Source organism: Brachyhypopomus gauderio, chromosome 5 (assembly GCF_052324685.1).
Source record: "Brachyhypopomus gauderio isolate BG-103 chromosome 5, BGAUD_0.2, whole genome shotgun sequence".
Lineage (NCBI taxonomy): Eukaryota > Metazoa > Chordata > Actinopteri > Gymnotiformes > Hypopomidae > Brachyhypopomus > Brachyhypopomus gauderio.
Genome location: NC_135215.1, coordinates 30,148,783 through 30,173,517, shown reverse-complemented (window position 1 = coordinate 30,173,517; position 24,735 = coordinate 30,148,783). Strand labels below are relative to the sequence as shown.

At 41.0% G+C, this 24,735-nt stretch overlaps 1 protein-coding gene across 1 annotated transcript in view; it reads left to right on the top strand.

Moving 5' to 3' along the window:
- The window catches only part of LOC143515076 (von Willebrand factor A domain-containing protein 5A-like), a 52,115-nt gene extending 27,832 nt beyond the window's left edge, over positions 1–24,283 (top strand). Inside the window, exons 7-30 of the mRNA XM_077006999.1 lie at positions 1,078–1,192; positions 1,521–1,687; positions 1,877–1,965; positions 2,161–2,305; positions 2,517–2,596; positions 2,979–3,093; positions 3,285–3,443; positions 3,770–3,879; positions 4,210–4,427; positions 4,532–4,627; positions 5,086–5,160; positions 5,261–5,356; positions 5,815–5,889; positions 5,990–6,085; positions 6,719–6,814; positions 7,275–7,349; positions 7,454–7,555; positions 11,337–11,405; positions 11,724–11,759; positions 12,268–12,300; positions 13,307–13,345; positions 15,126–15,244; positions 20,404–20,527; positions 20,744–24,283. Coding sequence (XP_076863114.1) covers positions 1,078–1,192; positions 1,521–1,687; positions 1,877–1,965; positions 2,161–2,305; positions 2,517–2,596; positions 2,979–3,093; positions 3,285–3,443; positions 3,770–3,879; positions 4,210–4,427; positions 4,532–4,627; positions 5,086–5,160; positions 5,261–5,356; positions 5,815–5,889; positions 5,990–6,085; positions 6,719–6,814; positions 7,275–7,349; positions 7,454–7,555; positions 11,337–11,405; positions 11,724–11,759; positions 12,268–12,300; positions 13,307–13,345; positions 15,126–15,244; positions 20,404–20,527; positions 20,744–20,823 — 2,409 coding nt within the window. The 3' untranslated portion in view covers positions 20,824–24,283. The remainder of the gene's footprint in view (positions 1–1,077; positions 1,193–1,520; positions 1,688–1,876; positions 1,966–2,160; positions 2,306–2,516; positions 2,597–2,978; positions 3,094–3,284; positions 3,444–3,769; positions 3,880–4,209; positions 4,428–4,531; positions 4,628–5,085; positions 5,161–5,260; positions 5,357–5,814; positions 5,890–5,989; positions 6,086–6,718; positions 6,815–7,274; positions 7,350–7,453; positions 7,556–11,336; positions 11,406–11,723; positions 11,760–12,267; positions 12,301–13,306; positions 13,346–15,125; positions 15,245–20,403; positions 20,528–20,743) is intronic.
- The last annotated feature ends 452 nt before the right edge of the window (positions 24,284–24,735 follow it).

Sequence of the window (24,735 nt, the reverse complement as noted above, 5' to 3'; positions counted from 1 at the left end):
GGAATTCAAACACTTGTATGTCACTTTCAAGGTCCATTTCAATATTTCCCAGCACGAGCAAAGACACTTCGTCAGACGTTCAAAAGACGTCCACTGAAAAGCCAGAATGAAAGTTTTTGCGACGTCTTTTTTGAACGTCTACTGCTGCCGTTCAGTTGCAGTTTTTGCACGTCCACTGACATCCAATAAAGGTCCTAGTCAGACGTTCAGATAGAAAACTCGTCACGTCCATGTTAAGTTAAGGTTAAGGTCCTATTCACACTGTCAGATTTTGAACCAGTTTTGAACGTCCACCAGACATGCAAAATGGGTCTGGACTGACCGACGTGATACAGACATGATTTTAACGTCTTTCTGATATCGCATGTTTGTTGGGATAAGTTAAATATTTATACATATACTCGAAATGATTCGAAATATTGCGTTTTTTACCACATTATTTAATGGTTGTTTATTTTCAAAACGCCCAATCTTAACGTCTTCACGTTCTCTCATGTTTCATCCTGGAATTACAAGAGGCTCGTATTTGTTAACGTCATATAAGTGAACTGATCAGTCAGACAGCTATTTGTTGTGAAATGAAGTTACACTTTCAAGCATTTTTAAACACAAAGCAACATTCATTTGTTTGTTTATAAAAAAAAATAAAAAGGCTTTAAAACGGAAATTAGCACAGTATCTGACTTTGGTATCGAAAATGGTATCGAATTTCAATATTTTTTTAAGTATCGTATCGAAGTTGTAATTCTTAGTGACAAGCCTAACCTGAACATAACTTAAAAAGCTTAAAAACTTGACCCAAGCTGACAGTACTGAAGGGTGAAAAGCTTAACTGCCTGTTTATTTAAATGCAGTTGTAAGATAAAAGTTCCTTTCTGCACTGCTACATGTGTCACACATTCACACTCATTGTGATGTGAAAAAGAGTGACTAGTGTGAAAGTAGTTTTATTGCCCACCACTCTGTTGTCAATGTTTTTGTAATAACATGGTGATGTTATTGGAGGGAAGTACTGATGTTTTGGTTGTGTGTTCTCTTTGTGTATATGTGTGCATGGCTTTGTGTGTGCGTGTTCAGGTAAACTTGTGTGCAGGTCACAAGTTTGACAGAGATGTCGAGCTGTTTTTGTATTATCAGAATTCCCATCAGCCCACTGCAGTAGTTGAGGCTGGTGTTACCACAGCTCAGCCAGGTATAGGCACAAATTTTTTTACTGAATCTATGCATTTAAAATTCTTATGAAATAATTCCAAAAATAATAAAAATAATATTTAATGTATCACATTTTCAAGAAAACAATGCAATTGTAATGCTTGTTATAATATTTGATGTGCAAAGCAGTGTAGAAATGTCTTGTTTTATTATAAACATGTGTCTGTTATCTTGTAATTTTATTATTTATTTTTTTAAAGATCATTATTCAGAAAAATATGTAGTTTGTCTGGAAATGTCATTAGCTGCTCTCTGTTTATCTACTTATTTAATTATGTCTTGCTTCCTTTCAAATTTTCATTCTGTAGGCTCTCTCATGGGTGACCGTGTGGTCATGCTAAGTTTCTATCCAGAATTCCCTGAGGGAGTGGTCTCGTCCTGTGGCGAGTTTGTGTTTGTAGTGGACAGGTCTGGCAGTATGAGCTGGACGATGCATAATGGGCCAAACACAGAAGCACGTATCACGAGTGCCAGAGTAAGATTCACTACTGAACTGACCTGCAAAATAAACACTGTGTTATCAGTAGTGTCAGTGATCAGTAATGTCAGTGATCTTCATAATTAAGAAGTTATAGCACCACAAATCTGCACAATTAGGGTGTCACATACATGTACCAGCAATAATAACAGGTTGATGGATGAATATATTATCTGATGCCTTTAGAACACTCTGCTCCTGCTGCTAAAGAGTCTCCCCATGGGCTGTTACTTCAACATCTATGGCTTCGGTTCGCATTACAAATCCTTCTTCTCGTGAGTAATCACATGATGAAAACATATGCTGCCATATGTTAAAATGTTCCCAGAGCTGGTGATGGTAGAGATAGCTCCACTTCCCAGTTCACTAATTAGGAGATTTCAGATGAAGCTATAAGCACTGGACGAATTGAGAAGATATAGGACTCATTCAGAATACTGTGAAGAATGATGTGGTGCATTTGGCTTCAGGAACAGTGTGAAGTACAGTCAGGAGACACTGGACCAGGCTGTACAGAGGGTGAAACAAATGCAGGCTGACATGGGTGGCACGGAGATTCTGCAGCCTCTCAAACACATCTACAGTCAGCCTTGCATCCCTAACCACCCCAGACAGGTACCATCATGCTTGACCTCCACATACACTACATAGTTGTGTTTAAACACACATCATTCATGATAACACATACCTGTTTAACAACGGTCCATTTAGGTTCTAATCTATAATGTGTGGATCATGTGGCTTGTAGCTTGTAGGTATTTATTATTACCAGTGACCACTATAACTACAGTAATTGTCAACAAGTTCTCCACTTTAATGTTTGCAGGTGTTCATTTTCACTGATGGAGCGGTGTGGAACACCAAGGAGGTTCTTCAGCTCGTGGGGAGCAATGCTGAATCCCACAGGCACGTGTGTTTTAAAGTGAAAGATAATTGTAGTGTACAGATTTTCTGGCTGGATTGTGTATGCATAATCACCCAAGTCTGTTAATGCACTTGCAGTGTTACTGCAGTGTTGAGAATATTTCTGTCAAGTTCTATGGTCTTAAAAACCCGGGTGGTGTATTGTTGGCAAATTGTTCAGGGGTGAGTTTCCCAAAACGTTCTTAGCACTAAGTACGTTTCAGGAAACTCACCCCAAGCCAACACAGGCCGTTTGTTCCTGTACACTTGATAATGGAGGAAAATTGTTGTGATTAAACTACTGTAATACACTAATGCAGATAATATGCATGGCAAACCAAGTGCTTGGCTGATCTTGAGCTGGTGGTGTTTCATGTTTGTACAGGTGCTTCTCATTTGGAATTGGTGAAGGAGCAAGCACTGCCCTCATCACAGGAATGGCTCAGGAGGGATCTGGCCACGCCCAGTTCATCACAGGCACTGACCGCATGCAGTCCAAAGTAAAAAGGGGGGGGGGGGGGGGGGGGGGGGTTGTACTGCATTCTCTATAGTAGTGAATGTAATGTTAAGTGATCGCTTAAATGTCAAAACAGTGTTTCACTAGAACAAATTTCATACTCCATTCTCCACATCGTTTCCTTCATCTGTTACACTTAATTTGCACATTATTTTCTTTCAATGCCCTTCCTAGGTCATGCAGTCTCTCCGCTTTGCTTTACAACCGGCGGTGATGGATATTTCAGAGGTGTGGTCCGTCCCAGAGGGCATGTCTGTCAGTCTTCTCAGTCCACCTGTGAAAGTACTCTTCCATGGTCAAAGGGCACTCATTTATGCCCAGCTGAAAGGAGAGGTGAGAGCTTTTATGAAGATGTTGTTTTCATACAAACACAAGCCTTCAGAACAAAATCCACACTTCTTTCTGAATGGCATGGTGTTAGTCTGTCAGTCACAGCAGCTCTATTCAGTCTTGGACATCTATTTTTGAAGAAGGCTGAAGGCAGACAACCTACCCAGAACTCAAACCCGGGTCCAAAAGGAAGTAAACAGGAGCTCTGACCACCAGACCAAAGACCGACTCCTGGAACAGCATACCATTCATGCTTTATGAAGAAATTATTGAGTTCACTGAATTAGATGTGTTATGCTCACATATCTGTATCTCTTTCTAATCTTTAGGCCTTTAAGAGCTCAGACTGTAAGGGGACTATAACACTGCAGTATCGCCTAGCAGATCAACACGTTACAAACACACTCGGCTTCTCTATCAAGCCTGCAGAGAATACTGGGTAACGCATGGAATTAAACTCCATAGATACACAGTCCATTTTTCCCTATCGTTTGTCAGAAACCAGTTGCCCCTCTGAGATTATGATCTCTCAATAAGAATAATTACAACAAAGAAACAAAACAATGAAGCTTTGTGGAATAACAAGTTTTAGCAACACATACAGAATAGAATACCAATTGAAAAAGAACAGCCAGTGCTGTTCTTTTATGGGCACTACCTTTGTTTAGTGGATTTGATCATTAGTAGCACACTAGTATGTAGTAAAAGTAGCTAACAAACCCTCACCTGGCCTGATTACACTCATGTGGTGTAATGCGTGTTTGTGCAGACTGACCATCCACAGACTGGCTGCACGGTCACGGATCCGCTCTCTGGAGAAGGAGCAGCAGGCAGAGGGAGGCGGCAAAGAGGAGCTGAGGGCCAGAGTGGTGGAGCTGAGTGTGCAGGCTGGAGTGAGCAGCTCCCACACAGCCTTCGTCGCTATTCACAAGGGCAGTGGGGAGGCTGTGAAAGGGCCCCTGCTGAAGAGGAACGTGCCTGTGTCTAGTCAGTGTTCCTCCCACTTAGTCTCTTCCACAGAGACATTACTCTTACGTATTTTGTCTTGGGTACATACAAACAGCTGATTCTCTTTATTTCTTCTTCTCCAGTGATGAATAGGGCGATGTCTCATAGAGCACAACCCGTTATGATGGGAGCATCTATGATCGGGTCACAACAGCAACAAGGGCTACCAGCGAGTGGTTGTAAGTAATAGAAAATGGTATCTTGAAAACCCTTCACTCGTTATTGTAATGTGGAGCCATTGGAGAATTGTGCAGAAGAGCTAGAGGAACTGACAGTAGCAAGATTTATTGAGGCCAAATGCAGTATTTTGGTCATTTAAATGATCCCAGGTTATATACATGAGTTCTTTATGTAATTCCTGTTCAGTCCCAAACGTCTTGATGGTTGGTAATGTTATACATGAGTTCTTTATGTAATTCCTGTTCAGGTAGGGAGTGGCCAATCATGACAGTTATTGAAAATGAGACTGATATAATGTCCCAGTAGGCACATCTGTCACTCTTCTGAGTCCACCTGTGAAAGTACTGTTCAGTGGCCAATGGTGAGAACAGAGGAGAGAGCTATTATAAAGCTCATAATCATGACAGTTATTGAATATGAGGCTGATATAATGTCACAGAGGGCACATTTGTCACAGCTTACATCGCCATTCACAAGGGCAGTGGGAAGGCTGTGAAAGGGCCCCTGCTGAAGAGGAACGTGCCTGTGCCTAGTCAGTGTGCCTCCCACTCAGTCTCTTCCACAGAGACATTATTCTTATGTCTTTTGTTTTGGGTACATACAAACAGCTGATTCTCTTTCTTCTTCTCCAGTGATGAATAGGGCGATGTCTCATAGAGCACAACCCGTTATGATGGGAGCATCTATGATCGGGTCACAACAGCAACAAGGGCTACCAGCGAGTGGTTGTAAGTTATAGAAAATGGTATCTTGAAAACCCTTCACTCGTTATTGTAATGTGGAGCCATTGGAGAATTGTGCAGAAGAGCTAGAGGAACTGACAGTAGCAAGATTTATTGAGGCCAAATGCAGTATTTTGGTCATTTAAATGATACCAGGTTATATACATGAGTTCTTTATGTAATTCCTGTTCAGTCCCAAATGTCTTGATGGTTGGTAATGTTATACATGAGTTCTTTATGTAATTCCTGTTCAGGTAGGGAGTGGCCAATCATGACAGTTATTGAAAATGAGACTGATATAATGTCCCAGTAGGCACATCTGTCACTCTTCTGAGTCCACCTGTGAAAGTACTGTTCAGTGGCCAATGGTGAGAACAGAGGAGAGAGCTATTATAAAGCTCATAATCATGACAGTTATTGAATATGAGGCTGATATAATGTCACAGAGGGCACATTTGTCACAGCTTACATCGCCATTCACAAGGGCAGTGGGAAGGCTGTGAAAGGGCCCCTGCTGAAGAGGAACGTGCCTGTGCCTAGTCAGTGTGCCTCCCACTCAGTCTCTTCCACAGAGACATTATTCTTATGTCTTTTGTTTTGGGTACATACAAACAGCTGATTCTCTTTCTTCTTCTCCAGTGATGAATAGGGCGATGTCTCATAGAGCACAACCCGTTATGATGGGAGCATCTATGATCGGGTCACAACAGCAACAAGGGCTACCAGCGAGTGGTTGTAAGTTATAGAAAATGGTATCTTGAAAACCCTTCACTCGTTATTGTAATGTGGAGCCATTGGAGAATTGTGCAGAAGAGCTAGAGGAACTGACAGTAGCAAGATTTATTGAGGCCAAATGCAGTATTTTGGTCATTTAAATGATACCAGGTTATATACATGAGTTCTTTATGTAATTCCTGTTCAGTCCCAAATGTCTTGATGGTTGGTAATGTTATACATGAGTTCTTTATGTAATTCCTGTTCAGGTAGGGAGTGGCCAATCATGACAGTTATTGAAAATGAGACTGATATAATGTCCCAGTAGGCACATCTGTCACTCTTCTGAGTCCACCTGTGAAAGTACTGTTCAGTGGCCAATGGTGAGAACAGAGGAGAGAGCTATTATAAAGCTCATAATCATGACAGTTATTGAATATGAGGCTGATATAATGTCACAGAGGGCACATTTGTCACAGCTTACATCGCCATTCACAAGGGCAGTGGGAAGGCTGTGAAAGGGCCCCTGCTGAAGAGGAACGTGCCTGTGCCTAGTCAGTGTGCCTCCCACTCAGTCTCTTCCACAGAGACATTATTCTTATGTCTTTTGTTTTGGGTACATACAAACAGCTGATTCTCTTTCTTCTTCTCCAGTGATGAATAGGGCGATGTCTCATAGAGCACAACCCGTTATGATGGGAGCATCTATGATCGGGTCACAACAGCAACAAGGGCTACCAGCGAGTGGTTGTAAGTTATAGAAAATGGTATCTTGAAAACCCTTCACTCGTTATTGTAATGTGGAGCCATTGGAGAATTGTGCAGAAGAGCTAGAGGAACTGACAGTAGCAAGATTTATTGAGGCCAAATGCAGTATTTTGGTCATTTAAATGATACCAGGTTATATACATGAGTTCTTTATGTAATTCCTGTTCAGTCCCAAATGTCTTGATGGTTGGTAATGTTATACATGAGTTCTTTATGTAATTCCTGTTCAGGTAGGGAGTGGCCAATCATGACAGTTATTGAAAATGAGACTGATATAATGTCCCAGTAGGCACATCTGTCACTCTTCTGAGTCCACCTGTGAAAGTACTGTTCAGTGGCCAATGGTGAGAACAGAGAGGAGAGAGCTATTATAAAGCTCATAATCATGACAGTTATTGAATATGAGGCTGATATAATGTCACAGAGGGCACATTTGTCACAGCTTACATCGCCATTCACAAGGGCAGTGGGAAGGCTGTGAAAGGGCCCCTGCTGAAGAGGAACGTGCCTGTGCCTAGTCAGTGTTCCTCCCACTCATTCTCTTCCACAGAGACATTATTCTTATGTCTTTTGTTTTGGGTACATACAAACAGCTGATTCTCTTTCTTTCTTCTTCTCCAGTGATGAGTAGGGCGATGTCTCATAGAGCACAACACTTTATGATGGGAAATGCATCTATGCTCCAAGTGCCACAACAGCAACAAGGGCTACCAGCGAGTGGTTGTAAGTTATAGAAAATGGTATCTTGAAAACCCTTCACTCGTTATTGTAATGTGGAGCCATTAGAGATGTGTGCAGAAGAGCTAGAGGAACTGAGAGTAGCAAGATTTATTGATGCAGTATTTTGGTCATTTAAATGATCCTAGGTTGGACAGCCATTATGAATAGATCCAAATGATTAACAGAAAGCAACAACAAACAAGCTAAACACAACAGAGGCTGCCCATAACAAACATAGCAATGTGCACAAACTGAGGTTAGCATACATGTCACGTTGAGGTCCCCGACCCCTCCTTTTGGGCGTGTGTTTACGTTGTCTGCGTCTACTCGTCTGCGTCAGTGGAATTCCGTGAGTGCGGTTACGTCTTGTGCTGATTCGTCTCACCTGTGGCTCGTCTTGTCATCACATGGGGTTTATATGGTTTGTCTACTTAATGTGCGTTCGCACAGTGTCCTGTGCTCGTCATTGTCTGAGTCATACATGTGTTAGTGTTGCATGTGCGCTGTCTGCGCTGTTTGTATGTAAAATAAACATTACGTTGGAAAAAGAGCTAAGGATTCTGTCTCGTCCATCGCCTTGCGCCCAAGAACGACGAGCCGTACCAAGAGGCAGAATGCCAGGCTACGCCACCCGGGCCAAGAAGGGCCGGAGACCCAGCAAGCGACACCATGCCTCCTCCCCTGCCCAGCACCGCAAAGCCATGGTGACTCCCGAAGTGATGGAGCAGGACCCCGTGTGTGCGCTCATGCTCCGTTAGGCTCAGGAGACATCCTGCCCAGAGAGGGCGGAGTACTACAGCGAATCCGCGGTGTGGATCTGGAAGGAGCGACACCCCTCTCCCACCAGAGAACTCTCGCCACTGCGGGTGGGCTCCTTCGAACTCTGCTCGACGGAGAAGACCCCTGAGAGCGAGTTTAAGGGAGAGGACTCTCCCAGCGAGGAGGAAGAGGAGGAGGAAGACCATCTGCCCTCCGTGTGCTCCACCCCCACAGAGTATTACGGTGAGGGCGAAGAAGAGGAAGACTATCCTCCCTCCGTGTGCTCAGCTCCCACCCTAGATTACGGTGAGGAAGAGGACTACCCTCCGTCTGTGTGCTCCGCCCCACCGTAGATTACAGTGAGGAAGAGGACTACCCTCCATCCGTGTGCTCGGGTGGCTCAGAGCGCGCGGACAGTGAGTCATACTCGGAGGAGGAGGAGGAAGAGAGTCCGCCCACCTCGAAGCTCTCCGCTGGGACTGTGAGGGGGAGGAACAGTCCGGAGGTGGGCATATCCCCCGAACGCTCCAAGGGAAGCGACATGGGCTATTCCCGGGGTGGCAGCCCGGAAAAGCCCATGAGCTGGAGCCTGGGCAGTGAGGAGGAGATGGAGGTCGAGGAAGACGCTCCCACTGCCAGGTCTGGAGGGTAATTGCTAGGTGGAGGGGGATTTCCCAGTGGACCGAGAGGAGAGAGAGAGCACGAGCGGAGCTCTCCTGCAGCGTGCCCCTCGGGGCCACTGGAGAGACCAGTCACGCTGCACCTGGCGCGCCCGCCAGCCGCGCCGCACCCAGTGAAGGGTTTGCGGCGAAGGCGGGAAGAGGACCGCCCACCGCAGCACCTGCAGCTCCCGCAGCTCCCGGTTTCTCTCCGCTGGCCACTCTCCTTTTGGCGCGCAGCCTGGCGCCATTTACGTGTGTGTCTGTCCCAGTGTTCGTTTGTATTCCCATATGTCTGCCTAATCTCCTTTTCCCTCTCATGCCTCTGTGTGTGAATGTTCCTGTTTGTGTGATTGTGAACGTCCCATTATGTTTGTCTAACGTGTTTTCCCCGGTCTTCCCAGGGAGGGTGTTCTAGGCTGTTCGTGGCGGACCCTTCACCGAGGGCGGTCACCTCCCAGACGCAGGACTGAGCGCATCGAATCCACCCATCGATGTGGGTTCGGGGCACTTGGTCCTGTTGGCACCCCGGGACGGGTAGTGCCCTTGGTGAGGGAGTCTGTCACGTTGAGGTCCCCGACCCCTCCTTTTGGGCGTGTGTTTGCGTCGTCTGCATCTACGCGGTTACGTCTTGTGCTGATTCTCCTCACCTGTGGCTCGTCTCGTCATCACGTGGGGTTTATGTGGTTTGTCTACTTGATGTGCGTTCGCGCAGTGTCCTGTGCTCGTCGTTGTCTGAGTCATGTGTTAGTGTTGCACGTGCGCTGTCTGCGCTGTTTGTATGTAAAATAAACGTTACGTTGGAAAAAGAGCTAATGATTCTGTCTCGTCCGTCGCATTGCGCCCAACGTGACAATACATAAACAACAGAAGCTGTAGAAAACTTTGACCAGCCAAATAGAACTTATAAAGTGAGGTATAAATACACAGGCTAATGAGGAAATAAACTAGAGTCATGATCACCCCGTCCTTGACATTGTGGTTCCCACAGCAATGCCCCTCGTAGTAGTTTTTATTTTCATTTCCGTGTTTACGTTTGTAATGAAACCAAAGCAAAGAGCACATGGAATAATGAAAACAAGGAAGTGTTTGACAGGTAGGGAGTGGCCAATCATCACAGTTATTGAAAATGAGGCTAATATAATGTCCCAGTGGGCACGTCTGTCACTCTTCTGACTCCACCTGTGAAAGTACTGTTCAGTGCTCAATGGTGAGACCCTGCATCACTCATCCCTTCCTCTCTCTCTCACACATATTTTTTTCAGCGTGAGAAATCGGATGTATGGCATGTGAAGACAGTCAAATGCATGTGTCTCACGCTCATTGCGTGAGAGTTGGCAACCCTGCATCACTCATCCCTTCCTCTCTCTCTCACACACACACACACACACACACACACACACAGATACCTCTGCTCAGATTTATTACAAATGTCACACACTTGTCCTGACTGGGAAACCGTGTTTTCATCTCACACACATGCGCGTTTGACGAAAATACCGGGGTGAACTCAAGCTAAGCAAACAGCACATTAAAAAACAAACACAAACTTCGATATAAACATAAGGCATGATATGCTTTAGGACTTTGGCACGTTTGGAGCACACTACGAGCTCTGTTATATGCACAACTGTAAAAAGTGGATAAACTCCGTTATTAACACTCTTTACAACGCCACTGACCTGCGCTCACCATTAGGAAGAGAACAGACAGCAGCAGTAGTTTTTAAACCTCCCTCGGTCGTCTGCGGTGCCTTTGCTGCACCTCGTATGTGGTTTATTTCAAACGTGTGACAGAATACCACGTCTCACCAACTAGACTCAAAGCACAATCACAATAGCACAGACACTTCATGCCGCTAGTGTCCCGTTTTCCACCACGCCGGTTTAAAAAGTATTAGCGGCTCGCCAGGTTTGTAAACAAACCGCGCACCACGAAGATGTAGCAGTGTGTCGCCCTCAGAGCTGATGAGGTAACCGGGCCACGGCACAGACCGTTTGTGCAGGTGAGAGTGTGGACCGGCTGGGGAGCCACACGCAACCAGTCAAAGAGCCGCATGCGGCTCGCAAGCCGCAGCTTGGCCACTCCTGGCCTAAGAGATAGGCCCCCTCACCCATTACTTGCTGGGGTACTCAGATATGTCATTTTTCCTTTCATTTCTGAAATAAAATGGTGTCTTGTGACTTTTGACTCACCCAGTAGAATGGGCCCCTGCTGAAGTGGAGCATGCCTGTGCCTACTCAGTTGCTCAGTGTACCTACTCAGTGTGCCTACTACTTCTATTTTTCATTCCTCCCACTCAGTCTCTTCAACATAGCTAATGTCTTTTGTCTTATAAACAGCTGTTTTTCTGTCTCTCTTCACAGTGAGTTGTATGGCTTATGGTGGACCACTGCTTAGGAGTGGAAGTGCACCAATGCCACAATTGCTTGGTTGTAAGTTATTGAAATTGGTAGTTTCTAAACACTTGACCCATTATTCTAAATGAGGCTGATATAATATGTGAACACCAAACTATGATGCAAATAAAGTAGAACAAGTGTCTTCCAATGTTGTGCTCAGATATAGAGGCAAATATTAGCCACTGAAGGAATTTTGAGACTCCTTAGATCCTGAAAATGTCAATGAAATTTATTTTTATGTACACTTGGAAAAAAACATATGAATACATTTGCTAATGTATGGTTTGAAAGATATTTCAATTTTTCATTCAACTTAATCAAACTGTCCTGTTTTCTTTTGCCATTATGAAGCTTTAGGTCTACCGCCAATGGGAAGCACAAATAAAGGCAGGTTTATCTGTGTAGTACATTTCATTCATAGAGGTCATTCAGTGTGCTTGATATCAGAATAAGAGCAAAGACAGTCTGAATTAAAAAGTCAAAAAGAAAAGGCCATGAATGAAAGTGAGTGATTAATGTATAATTTAACAACTGCCCGGAAGTCGTAACTATAGTTACTATAGACTCTGAGAGTCAGAACTTAGACTGACCAGTAATTGGAGAGTGAAAACTATATTTAAAGCATTTTTATACACACTTAGAATAAAACTTCAAAAAAACCGTATCAATGCATTTGCTAATATTTTACTTACATGGTTAGAAAGGTCTTTCTATTTTTATAATTTTATCTTTACTAATGTTGGTAGAATAAGTGAGAATGTATAGGTTCTTATTATTTTGTTAGTCCTTACAGTAATTAATGTCGAACATCGGCAACAATGACAAAAAGCATTACTGTTATTGATAATCACTACCAATGTCTTCATCATACTTTCCTGTTTTCTGTTGACATTAGGATCACTTTCACCTCCGGCTCGACGGATGAAATGTAAGTACACAATGACAAACAGTAACATTTCAGTGTTATATTACGGTTAGTTTCTGTGTTCGGTATTCAGTATGTTGTGACGGTACCAAGGCATGGAAACCTACGGAAATGGGAAGCAGAGCAAATAAAGGCAGATTTATCTACGTAGTACAGTTCATATATAGAGGTCATTCAGAGTCCTTGACATAAAAATTAGAGTAAAGAGCTAAACAGGTTAACAGATTAAATTAAAGTCAACTAACCTGTAAAGTTGTGTAAAGTCAAAAAGAATAAACCATAAATTAAATTCAATGGTTAAAGTAATCTTTAATCTAAAGTAATCATGTCTTGTGACAGAAGAGACCGATCTGGGTCTGAAACCCATGTGGTTTTAAGGTTAGACAAACCAGAGCATGGGGCAGGTGTGTGGCCCCAGGGGAGACAAGAATCATTTACCTCTGATGCCCTCAGGTGTGTGTCCCCCAAATGATGACTTTTATGATAGGTTGTCCCTTTTAGACTGCAAGATCTGTGCTAGCAGGTGAGACCACATGCTATTACCTTAAGGTAGAAGCTGTCTACTGCTGAATCTTTCAGTCTCTAGTCTGATGTATCCTCCTTCTTGAGCTATGAATGCTCTCTTCCTAGGTCATTTTTGCCACCATGGCCAGCAATATGATCCTCTGATTCAGTGGTCAGAGTGTGGGGCCAGGGGAGTCCAAGATTATGTATCCAGGAAAAAAAAACTCTTCAGCTCAATGAATTAAATGATTGAGAACTCATACTTTTGTAAACATAAAATTATATTATGTTGTAATATCTCAGATGGAAAAATGTATATTGTAAAAAGTAATTAAAATGGACAGTCTTGATATGACACTCTCCATACAGACCTGTTGGAATTTTGGTGCTTTTGGAAAATGAATGAAAATTAGAGATTCCAGATATGACAGTACATAAAGTCATTAAAATATGTGTTTTGGAGCATAAATACAGAACACCTCTATTTCTTGTTTGCATGTTTTAGTGGATGTCGATTTTTCTGACACAGCTGATGACATTAATGGTAAAGTTCACTGGTGACTTGACAAGGACTCTCCCCTTCTCTCTCTCTCTCTCTCTCACACACACAAATGTTCAAACAGCTGTAGTTATGTCTGTTATAGTTTGTTTCTATAACAGTTTGTTTCTAGTTTATTTTCCTTCCACAATAATCCTCATCCATATGTGTGTGTTTCTAAAACCTTCTGTCACAGTTCAGCCCTTGACCCCTCCTTTCATGTGTGTTTATGTGTGGTCTTTGACCGTGTAGGTCCATATATGTACTTCCTTTGGGTGTGGTTCTGCATGTGTCTGTTCATCCGTCGCACCTGTTACTCGTCTCATTATCATATAACGTTGTTTCTTGTTTATGTTAAGGTATTTAGTGTCGATGTTGTGCTTGTTGCTCATCTTTGCGATGTGCTACCACCACTATAAATTAAAAGCTGTTTAAAACGCACTTACTTCTGCATCCTGCCTCACCCTCGCCATTACACCTTCAGACCCCTTTGTATGTATAAGCATGTATGTTTGTATTACACACAGGTACTGTGTATATATATATATATATATATATATATATATATATATATATATATATATATATATATATATATATATACATACATACATACATACAGGAGTTGGACAATGAAACTTCACTTTCATGTTCATCAAACCAATCTTTCATCAGTCTTGCTGTGTGTATTTGTGCATTGTCATCCTGATACACCGCACCACCTTCAGGATACAATGTTTGAACCATTGGATGCACATGGTCCTCCAGAATGGTTCGGTAGTCCTTGGCAGTAACGCACGCGCCCATCTAGCAAGTATTGGGCCAAGCAGTGCCATGATATGGCAGCCCAAACCATCACTGATCCACCCCCATGCTTCACTCTGGGCATGCAACAGTCTGGGTGGTCCGCTTCTTTTTGGCTTCTCCATACCTTAACTCTCCCGGATGTGGGGAAAACAGTAAAGGTGGACTCATCAGAGAACAATACATGTTTCACATTGTCCACAGCCCAAGATTTGCGCTCCTTGCACCATTGAAGCTGACTTTTGGCATTGGCACGAGTGACCAAAGGTTTGGCTATAGCAGCCCGGCTGTGTATACTGACCCTGTGGAGCTGTTGGTGGAAACAGGAGAGTTGAGCTGCACGTTATTTGGGCAGCCGTGGTTTTGTTTTTTGGAAACAATCCGGATTGGCACCCGAACATCCCTTTCAGACAACTTCCTCTTGCATCCACAGTTAATCCTGTTGGATGTGGGTCGTCCTTCTTGGTGGTATGCTGACATTACCCTGGAAACCGTGGCTCTTGATACATCACAAATACTTGCTATCTTGGTCACAGATGCACCAGCAAGACGTGCACCAACAATTTGTTCTCTTTTGAACTCTGGTATATCACCCATAATGTTATGTGCATTGCAATATCTTGAGCAAAACTGTGCCCTTACCCTGCTAATTGAACCTTCACACTCTGCTCTTACTGGTGCAATGTGCAATTAATGAAGATTGGCCACCAGGCTGGTCCAATTTAGCCATGAAACCTTCCACACTAAAATGACAGGTGTTTCAATTTCATTGTCCGACCCCTATATATATATATATATATATATATATATATATATATATATATATATATATATATATAATATAGAATTATATTATATATAAAATAATGATATACATATATATATATATATATATATATGTGTGTGTGTGTGTATGTGTGTGTGTACACACTTTTTTATAATTATTTTTTGCCACAATTATCCACACCCATGTATGTGTCAGACCACTTGCTACAGCTCATCTCCCTCCAAGAGGCTTCAGGCTGCTGGGAAATGAAGTCCACACTGGCACAGGTGTTTGGAAAGTCAATGGATGATGTGGCCAAGCAAATGCCTGCACAGGTTAGTGTATGGTAGGCCTGAGTAACGGACATTATTATGATGATGTAATCTAATACTGATGCCTACATTTCTTAGAATTCATTCTATTGTGAAACACTAAGGCACACTATGTAATTCCAACGGTGTCATGGAGCAAAAGGGCGGACACAAACGCTGAGAAGAGCGAGATTTATTGAACAGCATTCCATAAGAATGGTCATATAGGCAGGTCTTAGTCAAGTTGGAAAGAGAGTCCGAGACATTAACATAACCGATACATAACGACATACTGAATACCGAACACAAACCGTAATAGAACACTGAAGTGCACACACAAAAGTAGACAGGGCTCAAAGTGAAACAACAATGAACAGCATTGCAAAAGATCAAACACAGGCTTTAAATAGACAAGACCAAACAAGCAACACATGAATCCAATAATGAGGGGGCTGGGTTACAGAACATCAGGAGGGACTAGAAGACGCACATGGCTAAATAAATAAATCATACATGATTGACAGCTGGGAGAGGGGCTATTTCCACTATTTAATGCAGTAGTATAGAAAGACATTTTAGACAATTACACAGTTCCAACATTGTGGACTGAGTTTGGGGAAGGCCCTTTCCTGTTGCAGCGTTACTGTGCCCCTGTGCACAAAGCAAGGTCCATATAGACATAGTTTAACATGATTTGTGTAGAGGAACTATGGTGTCCCCAGAGTGGGAAATGTTACAGCTGCACTGTAAAAAAAAAAAAAAAAAAGTTCAGCAAACTAAAAAAAATTGTCAACTTATTACAAGTGATTTTTTGAGTAAATTGAACTTTTCACTCAAAAGTCTGCCCAACTCAAAATATAAAGTTATATTACGAGTTCACTTAACTTAAAATATTTTGTCCATAGAATTAATTACAGGACAAAGCAGTGTTAGTTGGGAGAACAAAAGCTATCACAACTTATAAAAATGAGTCCAGTCAACTTAATATTTTAAGACAAAGACAATATAGTATTTTTATAGCAATAAAGAACACAATCCAACAAGATGAACATTAATAAAACATTTATTAAAGAGTATTACAAAATTTCACATTTCATTACAACATTAAAATGTACATAAAAGCAGCATCTATTAACATTTACGGCATTTAGCAGACGCTCTTATCCAGAGCGACTTACAAAGTGCTTTGCATCTGATCACAGAATTCATCCTAGGTAATAGTACAGATAGGACAGAATTCAAGATACCATTGAGTCAGACTACTACTAAACTACAGGAATCAATGTCATTACCTAGTGTTTTGCAAGTTAGATGTTTGCCAAGAAGCACAAATAACCATAGACAGACATACAATATTAAAAATATCAATGATGAGAGAACTGCTTAAATATTTACATATTGGTGTCACGGAAACATTCATATCGAAACACACAGCAGGTCACTAAAGCCTAAAGTGAAGAACATTCACTCAGAATTCATTATATGTGTTAATTTAAGCGGCGCGGGGCAGGAGGCCTCTTTTCCACTAGCCTGCTAGCTAAAGTCGCAAATGTGAGGACCCGTCAGACCGTCTACGGTTTATTTTTCCATTTGCTTTGTTGCTACATCAGAATTAGGATGTTTACATCTCAAAATGATTGTTTGACAATAATGTCCTTTACTTATACACTACCAGGCTAATGTAAGAACATCTGCATACATTTAGAACTATGCTAACACTGCTACACCTTAACTGCATTAGCCTTTAGTGGAAACTAGACCATTAACACACATTAAAACTTTGTTGAAAGTGACTTATTTGAAAATACCATTTTCTATACCCGTTTATACAAGACAGCTGGGCATATAGTCATATATAAGTGTTATTTGGCTTATTATATTGAAACATTTGATTTTAACCTCAATAATTACTTTGACCCTTTAAGTATACAATCTTGAGAAATGTGAAAATAAAGTAAATTTATCTGCAACATGATTTATTACTGAAAATGTACTCCATACCTCGTGCGGTTGTGGTAGCTAAAGGACTTGCAAATGTGCATAAGCTCCTGCACAGCCAGGAAACCCCGTAGCAAACGCTACTAACTTGAAGTGCACATGCGTTCATTAAACAAGTTAGTACAGTGGACAAGAAATGTAAAATAGTAAGTTACATCAACAAAGGAAAATAAGTTGGGAATACGTTGGAGCTGAATTTGTTGAAATTACATAAGATGATATGTGAACCTCACCAACTTTTTTTTTTAGTTCAAATTACATTCTTACTTTAGTTTCGAGAACTAAACAAAAGTTGGATTTTTTACAGTGTGCAAAAGAGGGTTGTTTTTGTGTCAAAGTTCGCGATGAAAAATGAGAGCCATCCTCTGACAATCTCTGTGTGGGGGCAAGGAGCAGGTAACCAAGACAACATTCTGGGAGAGTATTGTTTGGGAGCCGAATGTAGATTAGTGAGAATGGAGATGATTATTAAAACTGCTTAACAAAAAACAAATATACCGTGACAAATATTAGATGCATTGGTGCCTGGTATTGATAGTGTGATGGGCAGGGAGTGCAAAATAAAAAGGAAGCGATCACACAAGTCTCAGGGGAAAAAGGAGGGTTTGATATATATTTTTATATTCTATATATATTAATATATATATATAGAATATATATTATATATATAATATATATAATATATATTAATATATAATATATTTTATATATTTATTTATTTATTTATATTCTTAAAACTGCAATGTTAAATCAAATCAAATCTTAAAACTGCAATGGTTAAGTCAAATCAAATATATTTATATAATGCTTTTCACAACACATGTTGTCACAAAGCGCTTTACAGGATATACAATGTTAACAATACTATGGGTCCAAATCCCTAATGAGCAAGCCAAAGGCGACAGTGGCAAGGAAAAACTCCCTAGATGGTGGGGAATAGGAAGAAACCTTGGGAAGACCAAGACTCAAAAGGGAACCCATCCTCCATTGGGCGGCCCGTTAACACACAAATTACACAAAAACAAATTATACAGACGAATACACAAGTCACAAACAAATCACACAATCAGGCTAAGTATAAGGTAACTAGAATAAAAGTTCTGGTTGTTGATATTGTCAATGTAAATGTCTTGTGATGAAGGCCAGGTTTTCATTCCGTGTCGGAGTGATGATACTGGTATTGTAGGCTCCAACTGCAGTGTTACTCCCCAGGTGAACTTAGCTGGGTAGGGAAACCACTATTAAAGAACAGAAATCTTGATCCTATAATTCTCAATAATTATCGACCTATATCTAACCTTTCCTTTCTTAGCAAAATCATTGAAAAAGTTGTGTCAATCCAGTTGAAGGATTATGACAAAATAAATCAGATAAATTACACTTTTCAGTCTGGTTTCAGAGTTCTCCACAGCACTGAAACAGCACTAATTAAGGTAGTAAATGACCTGAGATTGAATAAGGATGCAGGCAAACTTAGATTTAAGCGCTGCTTTTGACACCGTTTGACACCAGAGCTGGGTAGGCCTTAGTGGCTTAGTCTTAGACTGGTTTAGATCGTATCTAACTGGGCGTGATTACCATGTTGCATTAGGAACCTCTTCCTCCACACGTCAAAAAATAACTTGTGGCGTCCCCCAAGGATCAATTCTTGGCCCGTTACTGTTCAACCTATATATGCTCCCGTTACCACATATCATTAACAAACATGATATTAGTTATCATCAATATGCAGATGACACTCAACTTTACATTTCTCTAGAACCTTAAGCCCTAAAATCTTTTTGCTCACTGTTTGACTGCATAGATGATATACAGACATGGATGTCTGACAATTTTCTGCAATTAAATAAAAAGAAGACAGAGGTTCTTGTTCTTGGCAGTGATTCACAAATGAATTATGTCTAGACTTATTTAAATCAAATTAATCTGAATGCCAAACAATGTGTTAAGAACCTGGGCATCACCTTTCATAATGAGCTCAGCTTCAAATCACACATCATGACTACATGCAAGACAGCTTATTTTCACCTTCGAAACATCGCTAAGGTCCAAGATATGCTCTCTCCTGCTGACAGTGGAAAACTTGTCCATGCATTTATCACATCAAGGCTAGATTATTGTAACGCTGTTCTATCTGCTCTTCCAAAGAGCTCTATTTCTCACCTACAGCAAGTTCAGAATGCTGCTGCACCCGCAGGAGAAAGAGAGATCATATTACACCTGCACTCCACATTACCTGTCAGCTTTAGAATAGATGTTAAGGTTCTAGTGATGGTTTTTAAATGTCATTATGGTCTTGCTCCTCTTTACATCAGTGAAATGATGGTTAGATATGTTCCAGTCAGGTCTCTCAGGTCTTCAAACAGTAATCTACTGGTGATTCCTAAAAGCCGATTAAAGATTGGCAAGAGTGTTTTTAGCCACTATGGCCCAAATCTCTGGAACTCTGTTCCTGAATAGCTCAGAGGCATTTCATCCTTGCATAGCTTCAAGAAGAGTCTCAAAACCTTCCTGTTTAGATCTGCTTTTAGTTAAGAAACTCTAAGTCTGTTCTAATGTTCTGTTCTGTTTATTTTAATAGTTTTCCAGCTTATTATTATCTTATTTACTTTACTTTATTACATTATTTTATTTAGTTACATTTTATGTTATTTTAATATTTACTTTATTACATTATTATTTTATAATTTGTCACTTTACTACATTATTTTATTGTTTGTTTCCTTTTTATCTTTAATTTCTTTTAATATTTTCTTTTTGTCTTATCTTTGCTTCCTTTTAAAGTTTCTTTTTTGTTTATTCTGTAAAGCACTTTGAGTTGCATGTATGTATGAAAGGTACTAAGATTATTATTATTATTTCATGAATAAGGTGCACATACCAAAAACCTGTGACATGATCCAAATCAAGGATATAATAACCAGCTGGTACAAAGACAAGGCATATATAGAAAAACAAATGACCGTTGGGTGGTGGGGATCATAGGCCCTGCCCACCTGAGGGACAAACACAACACAACAGGACAACTGCCACTGTATACGGGGGCGAACAGCAGGGGGCCCTCCGAACCGTGACAGATAGTTATACACAAGCACAGAATGACACGCATATCCCACAAAATATCACCTAAACAGGTTAATTACTATTTACATGTGACACTGTATATTGCATGCTTTTGTGTTCAGGTGGAACCAGGCATCTGGGCTACAGTTCTAGCTCTGATCTGGTTACATGGCTTTAAGATGGACGCGCATGATGAGTGGCAGTTTGTTGCCATAAAAGCAACATCATGGATTCGGAGTAGGAAAGGTTAATTTAATCCAACACTCACTAATTTAATCACTAATCAGGATTCAATTAAACCTACACTGCACTGTATAACTTCTCACACTGAATTTACATAAAAAGCATATTTTTTCTGTAAATAATATCTCAACATTAAGAAATAGATAACCTATACATGATTTTCTCTTATGAAAGATGTTCACTTCTGTGTGTGTGTGTGTGTGTGTGTGTGTTTTGCAGTTGTCAACTTGTCTGAGTGTGTACTTGCTGCCAATACTGTGCTGCAGTGTCAGGTTAAAGAAGAGGCTCTTGGTTTCTGAAGAATTTACCCTCTATTCTTCTGTTTGATGCCTCTTAAATTTTTTTCTCTTTACCAGAAAGCTTGCAAATTTAATGAAGCGTTTTTCAGAGCGTGGAATTAATGCAAAAACCTGTGTGGCCTTTTCGACCTGTAGACTTGTGTTAACAAAGGAACTTATTTGAAGATTGTATTTAGAACTTCAATTTCAATTTTCCTTGCCCATCACACATAGAATAAGGCATAAATAATCAGGAATGAGTGTTAATTTGAGAGGTTCAGTGAGAGGGGCAGTCATGGGCTGGTGGTTAGGGAACTGGTCTTGTGACCGGAAGCTCGTGGGTTTGATTTCCAGGAATGAGACCATTACTGAGGTGCCCGTGGGCAAGGCACCTAACCCCAACTGCTCCCTGGGCGCTGTGCTACGGCTGCCCACCGCTCTGGGCATGTGTGCACCACAGCCCCCTAGTAATCACTAGTGTGTGTGTTCTAACTGCACAGATGAGTAAAAGCAGAGGACAAATTTCAATTACGATGAAAAATAACAATTTACAAATATTGCCAAAACATGTTGTCGTGGTACAGTCCCTGACCCCTCTCTGAGTGTTTGAAAGTGTGGGCATTTGTTTATGTCCATATATGTATTTCCTTTGGGTGTGGTTCATCCATCTCACCTGTCATTCGTCTTATTAAAGTAATGCATTGCACTTGTTCTGGATTATGTTAAGGTATTTAATGTGTATCAATATTGTGCTTGTTGTATCTTTGTTTGAGTCAATCCCGGTTGTCGTTTTTTCTAATTTAATGTTGTTCAGTGCTATTGTGCTACTATTGAGTGCTCTTTAACTTAGCACTCCTTCTTGTTTAGTGATGTTTTTTGTTTTATTTTAATATTATAGCCCTCAATCATGGCTCCAAAAAGATTAGTAGCAGTGTAGTGAAAACTAAGCGGCCAACAATTGAATTGAAATTTCCAAATTTGAACGAGGTGGATATTGCCACATGATATTTGTTTACTAAATGTTTTCTTATGTTTAAATGCTTTCTTTAATATTTTTATGTTTATTAACTCTATTTGTAATGTATTAAAACTGTTCTCATTAAAAAAACATACCTATATAGCTTGTAACTTTCATATATTACCAAGTCAACAGGGGTTGGGAACCAATTATTTCTATTTCCTTTATTTCTTAAGGGGAAAATTGTTTTGGATAGAGAACATTTCGGATAACAACCAACTTTTCGGAACAGATTGTGGTTGTTAACCGTGGTTCCACTGTGACGCGGGAGGCGGCAGACGGACGAGACACGGAATCCGCTGGTTCAGACACGGTCACTTTTTATTTTACACTGATATTGCGCAATAGCGCACGAGGAACACAAACAAAGCACACAACGTGCAGACTTAGACAACGACGAGCACAGGACACTGCGCGAGCGCACATTAAATAGACAAACCACATTAGCCCCACGTGATTACGAGACGAGTCACAGGTGAGACGAATTATCACAAGACATAACCATAACCACGTAGTTCCACAGACGCAGACGATGCACGTGGACAACGTAAACACATGCCCAAAAGGGAGGGGCCGGGGTCCTCAACGTGACATCCACTGTATATATTTAACATGTTTATGTTAATGAATTGTAGTGTTGGCTTGAATAAAAGGTCAAAACACAAGTGTTCCAACCTAGTTATAAGTGACAATTTAAATCTTGTGTAATGCTGGGTAGGTGGAGGCTGGATGCAATTGTGAAAATTGGCACTAAGCAAATATATGAAGAACACAAACAAATCAAACAAAGGCAAACCAAATTATATATTATACAATGATCAAAGAACACTAAAAGTACAGAAACATTAACCATGGCACATTTACCTCTACATAGACTGGGTGACAGATGAGAGTGTGGCTTTGCAGTGTAATGTTAATATATTTGATATAGTATTTACATGAATTTGGTCTTTTGGTGTAAAGATCTTGGTTGGTGTGTGTGGTGTAAAACTGAAAATTGCTCTGAGCAAATTGTATAAAGCCAAGCCCTGTCAAGTCAGGACTAATGGCTCTGTTTACTTTCAATGTGCTTTACATTCATTTTACAGTTTTCCTCAGTTGATTTGGTTAATTTCTCACATCATGCTTTACATTGGCATCACAACTAGTGCATTTCTCAAAACAGTTAGTGCAAATGTAACAGGCAGAGCTGTCACAGGGCTGCCTAGTGGTTTCTGGGCTTGGGCAGCCACCGTAGTTAGGGAGTGGCTTCCCCCCTCCCCTCTGTGTTGCGCGGGTTGTTTGGTCATTTAGCACCAGTATATATACACAGTGAGCACGCTTTGGGCTAAGCTCGTGCTTCCCTTATTATTTGGGCCGTGTTACTGCGGGACTTGCTGCTGAGACGGTGTGCTAAGGGGATTCTGCCGGAAAGCAGGCGTCCTCCCTCTGTTGTCGCACCACGCTGCTAGCCGTTAGCTGCAGCCTAAACGTGGAACGTCGCGTATAAAGTGGCCGTTTACATTGATGTGAGTGCTACTGGCTGAAAGGTATATCCCTTGGCGTGCTTGAAAACGGGTGTGCTTAGAAAACCGCGTCGTAAGGCACGGGAATCCTGGTTTTATTATCTCAGACACTGGAAGCATTGCAATTGGAGCAAGGGGTCCTATGTAATGGTAAATCAAGCTTGAAGGAGTTCTGGAGTGTCGCCACGGGAAGGGCCTAGGTGGCGCTGAGCAGAGCCTCCCCTAGTCTTCTGCTGTTTTGCCTTGGTTGTCTTTGTGGGGGTTAAATCAGCGTTATAATATTGTTTCAGTTATTTTGTTTATTTGATTATAATTAAACTTTTTGTGATTCTTCCGTTTATTTAGTTTAGTTCTCTTGATTTTGTTTCTTTTGAATTAACCCCCGAGCGGTATTGGATTTCTTTTCTTTGTTCTATGTGAACTTGATCTCTCTTTTTTTTAATTAACATTAGGGATACTGGCTGCAGTGAGTTTTAAGGTTATAATAGTGTATTAATCATTCATGTCTTTTATCTGTTCGTCAGAATACTTCTGTGCACGGGTGTTTCCTGGATGGCTGGTTACCCTTCGGGGATAATCTTTCACCTTTACACTTTGGTCTGCTGTGGTTGGAGTCATCACCTTTTGAGGTTTTTGAAAGCTGTGTGTATGTGTGTGTGGTACAGTCGTTACCAGGATAATCATTGAAGGTCTGAAGCCAGTTTTGTGTGTGTGGTACAGTCGTTACCAGGATAATCATTGAAGGTCTGAAGCCAGTTTTAAGTATATGTATGATAATACTACAATGAGACCTAGCACTGCCAGTACCCCTGTGTTGGTATTTTAACAATTTTTACTTTATTCTAAATTGTGATTTTCTTAAAACCAAGTTATTAATAAAGCTGTGCATTTTAATGTTATTTCCAATTTTACCTTTAAGTAAAAAGTTGTACACTGAACCAAATTTCACGTCTCTGCCCTTTTCTTTAAATGAACCTGTGTGCTTTTGGGTTATTTCCTGGGGTGAAACTCCCCAGGTGGCGTAGTCGAGCTTACAGCTCACCTTAACAAGGGTCACACAAACAGCAAAACTCAATGAAAAACCTGCAAAAGCACATACTTCACTCAAAATTCTTAGTTTTTGCCTCAAAAGCAAATTTTTAGATCAGTCAATTTGTCAGTGCCATCAGAATATCTAGTCTGTGTGCCATTGCCTATGAACAAGGCAGTCAAAATACTTGCACTATAAATGTCATTTTGTCAGTGCAACTATGTCACAGTCAGTGTAGACTGTATATTATGATGGAAACTAGCTAAGCTTTTGATTTCAAGAACGCTGCACATTCTGTGGTATATCAAATACATGTTACACACATACAAACTTACATGGAACACAAAGTTACACATGACTATGTGGGAGAATGATAGCAA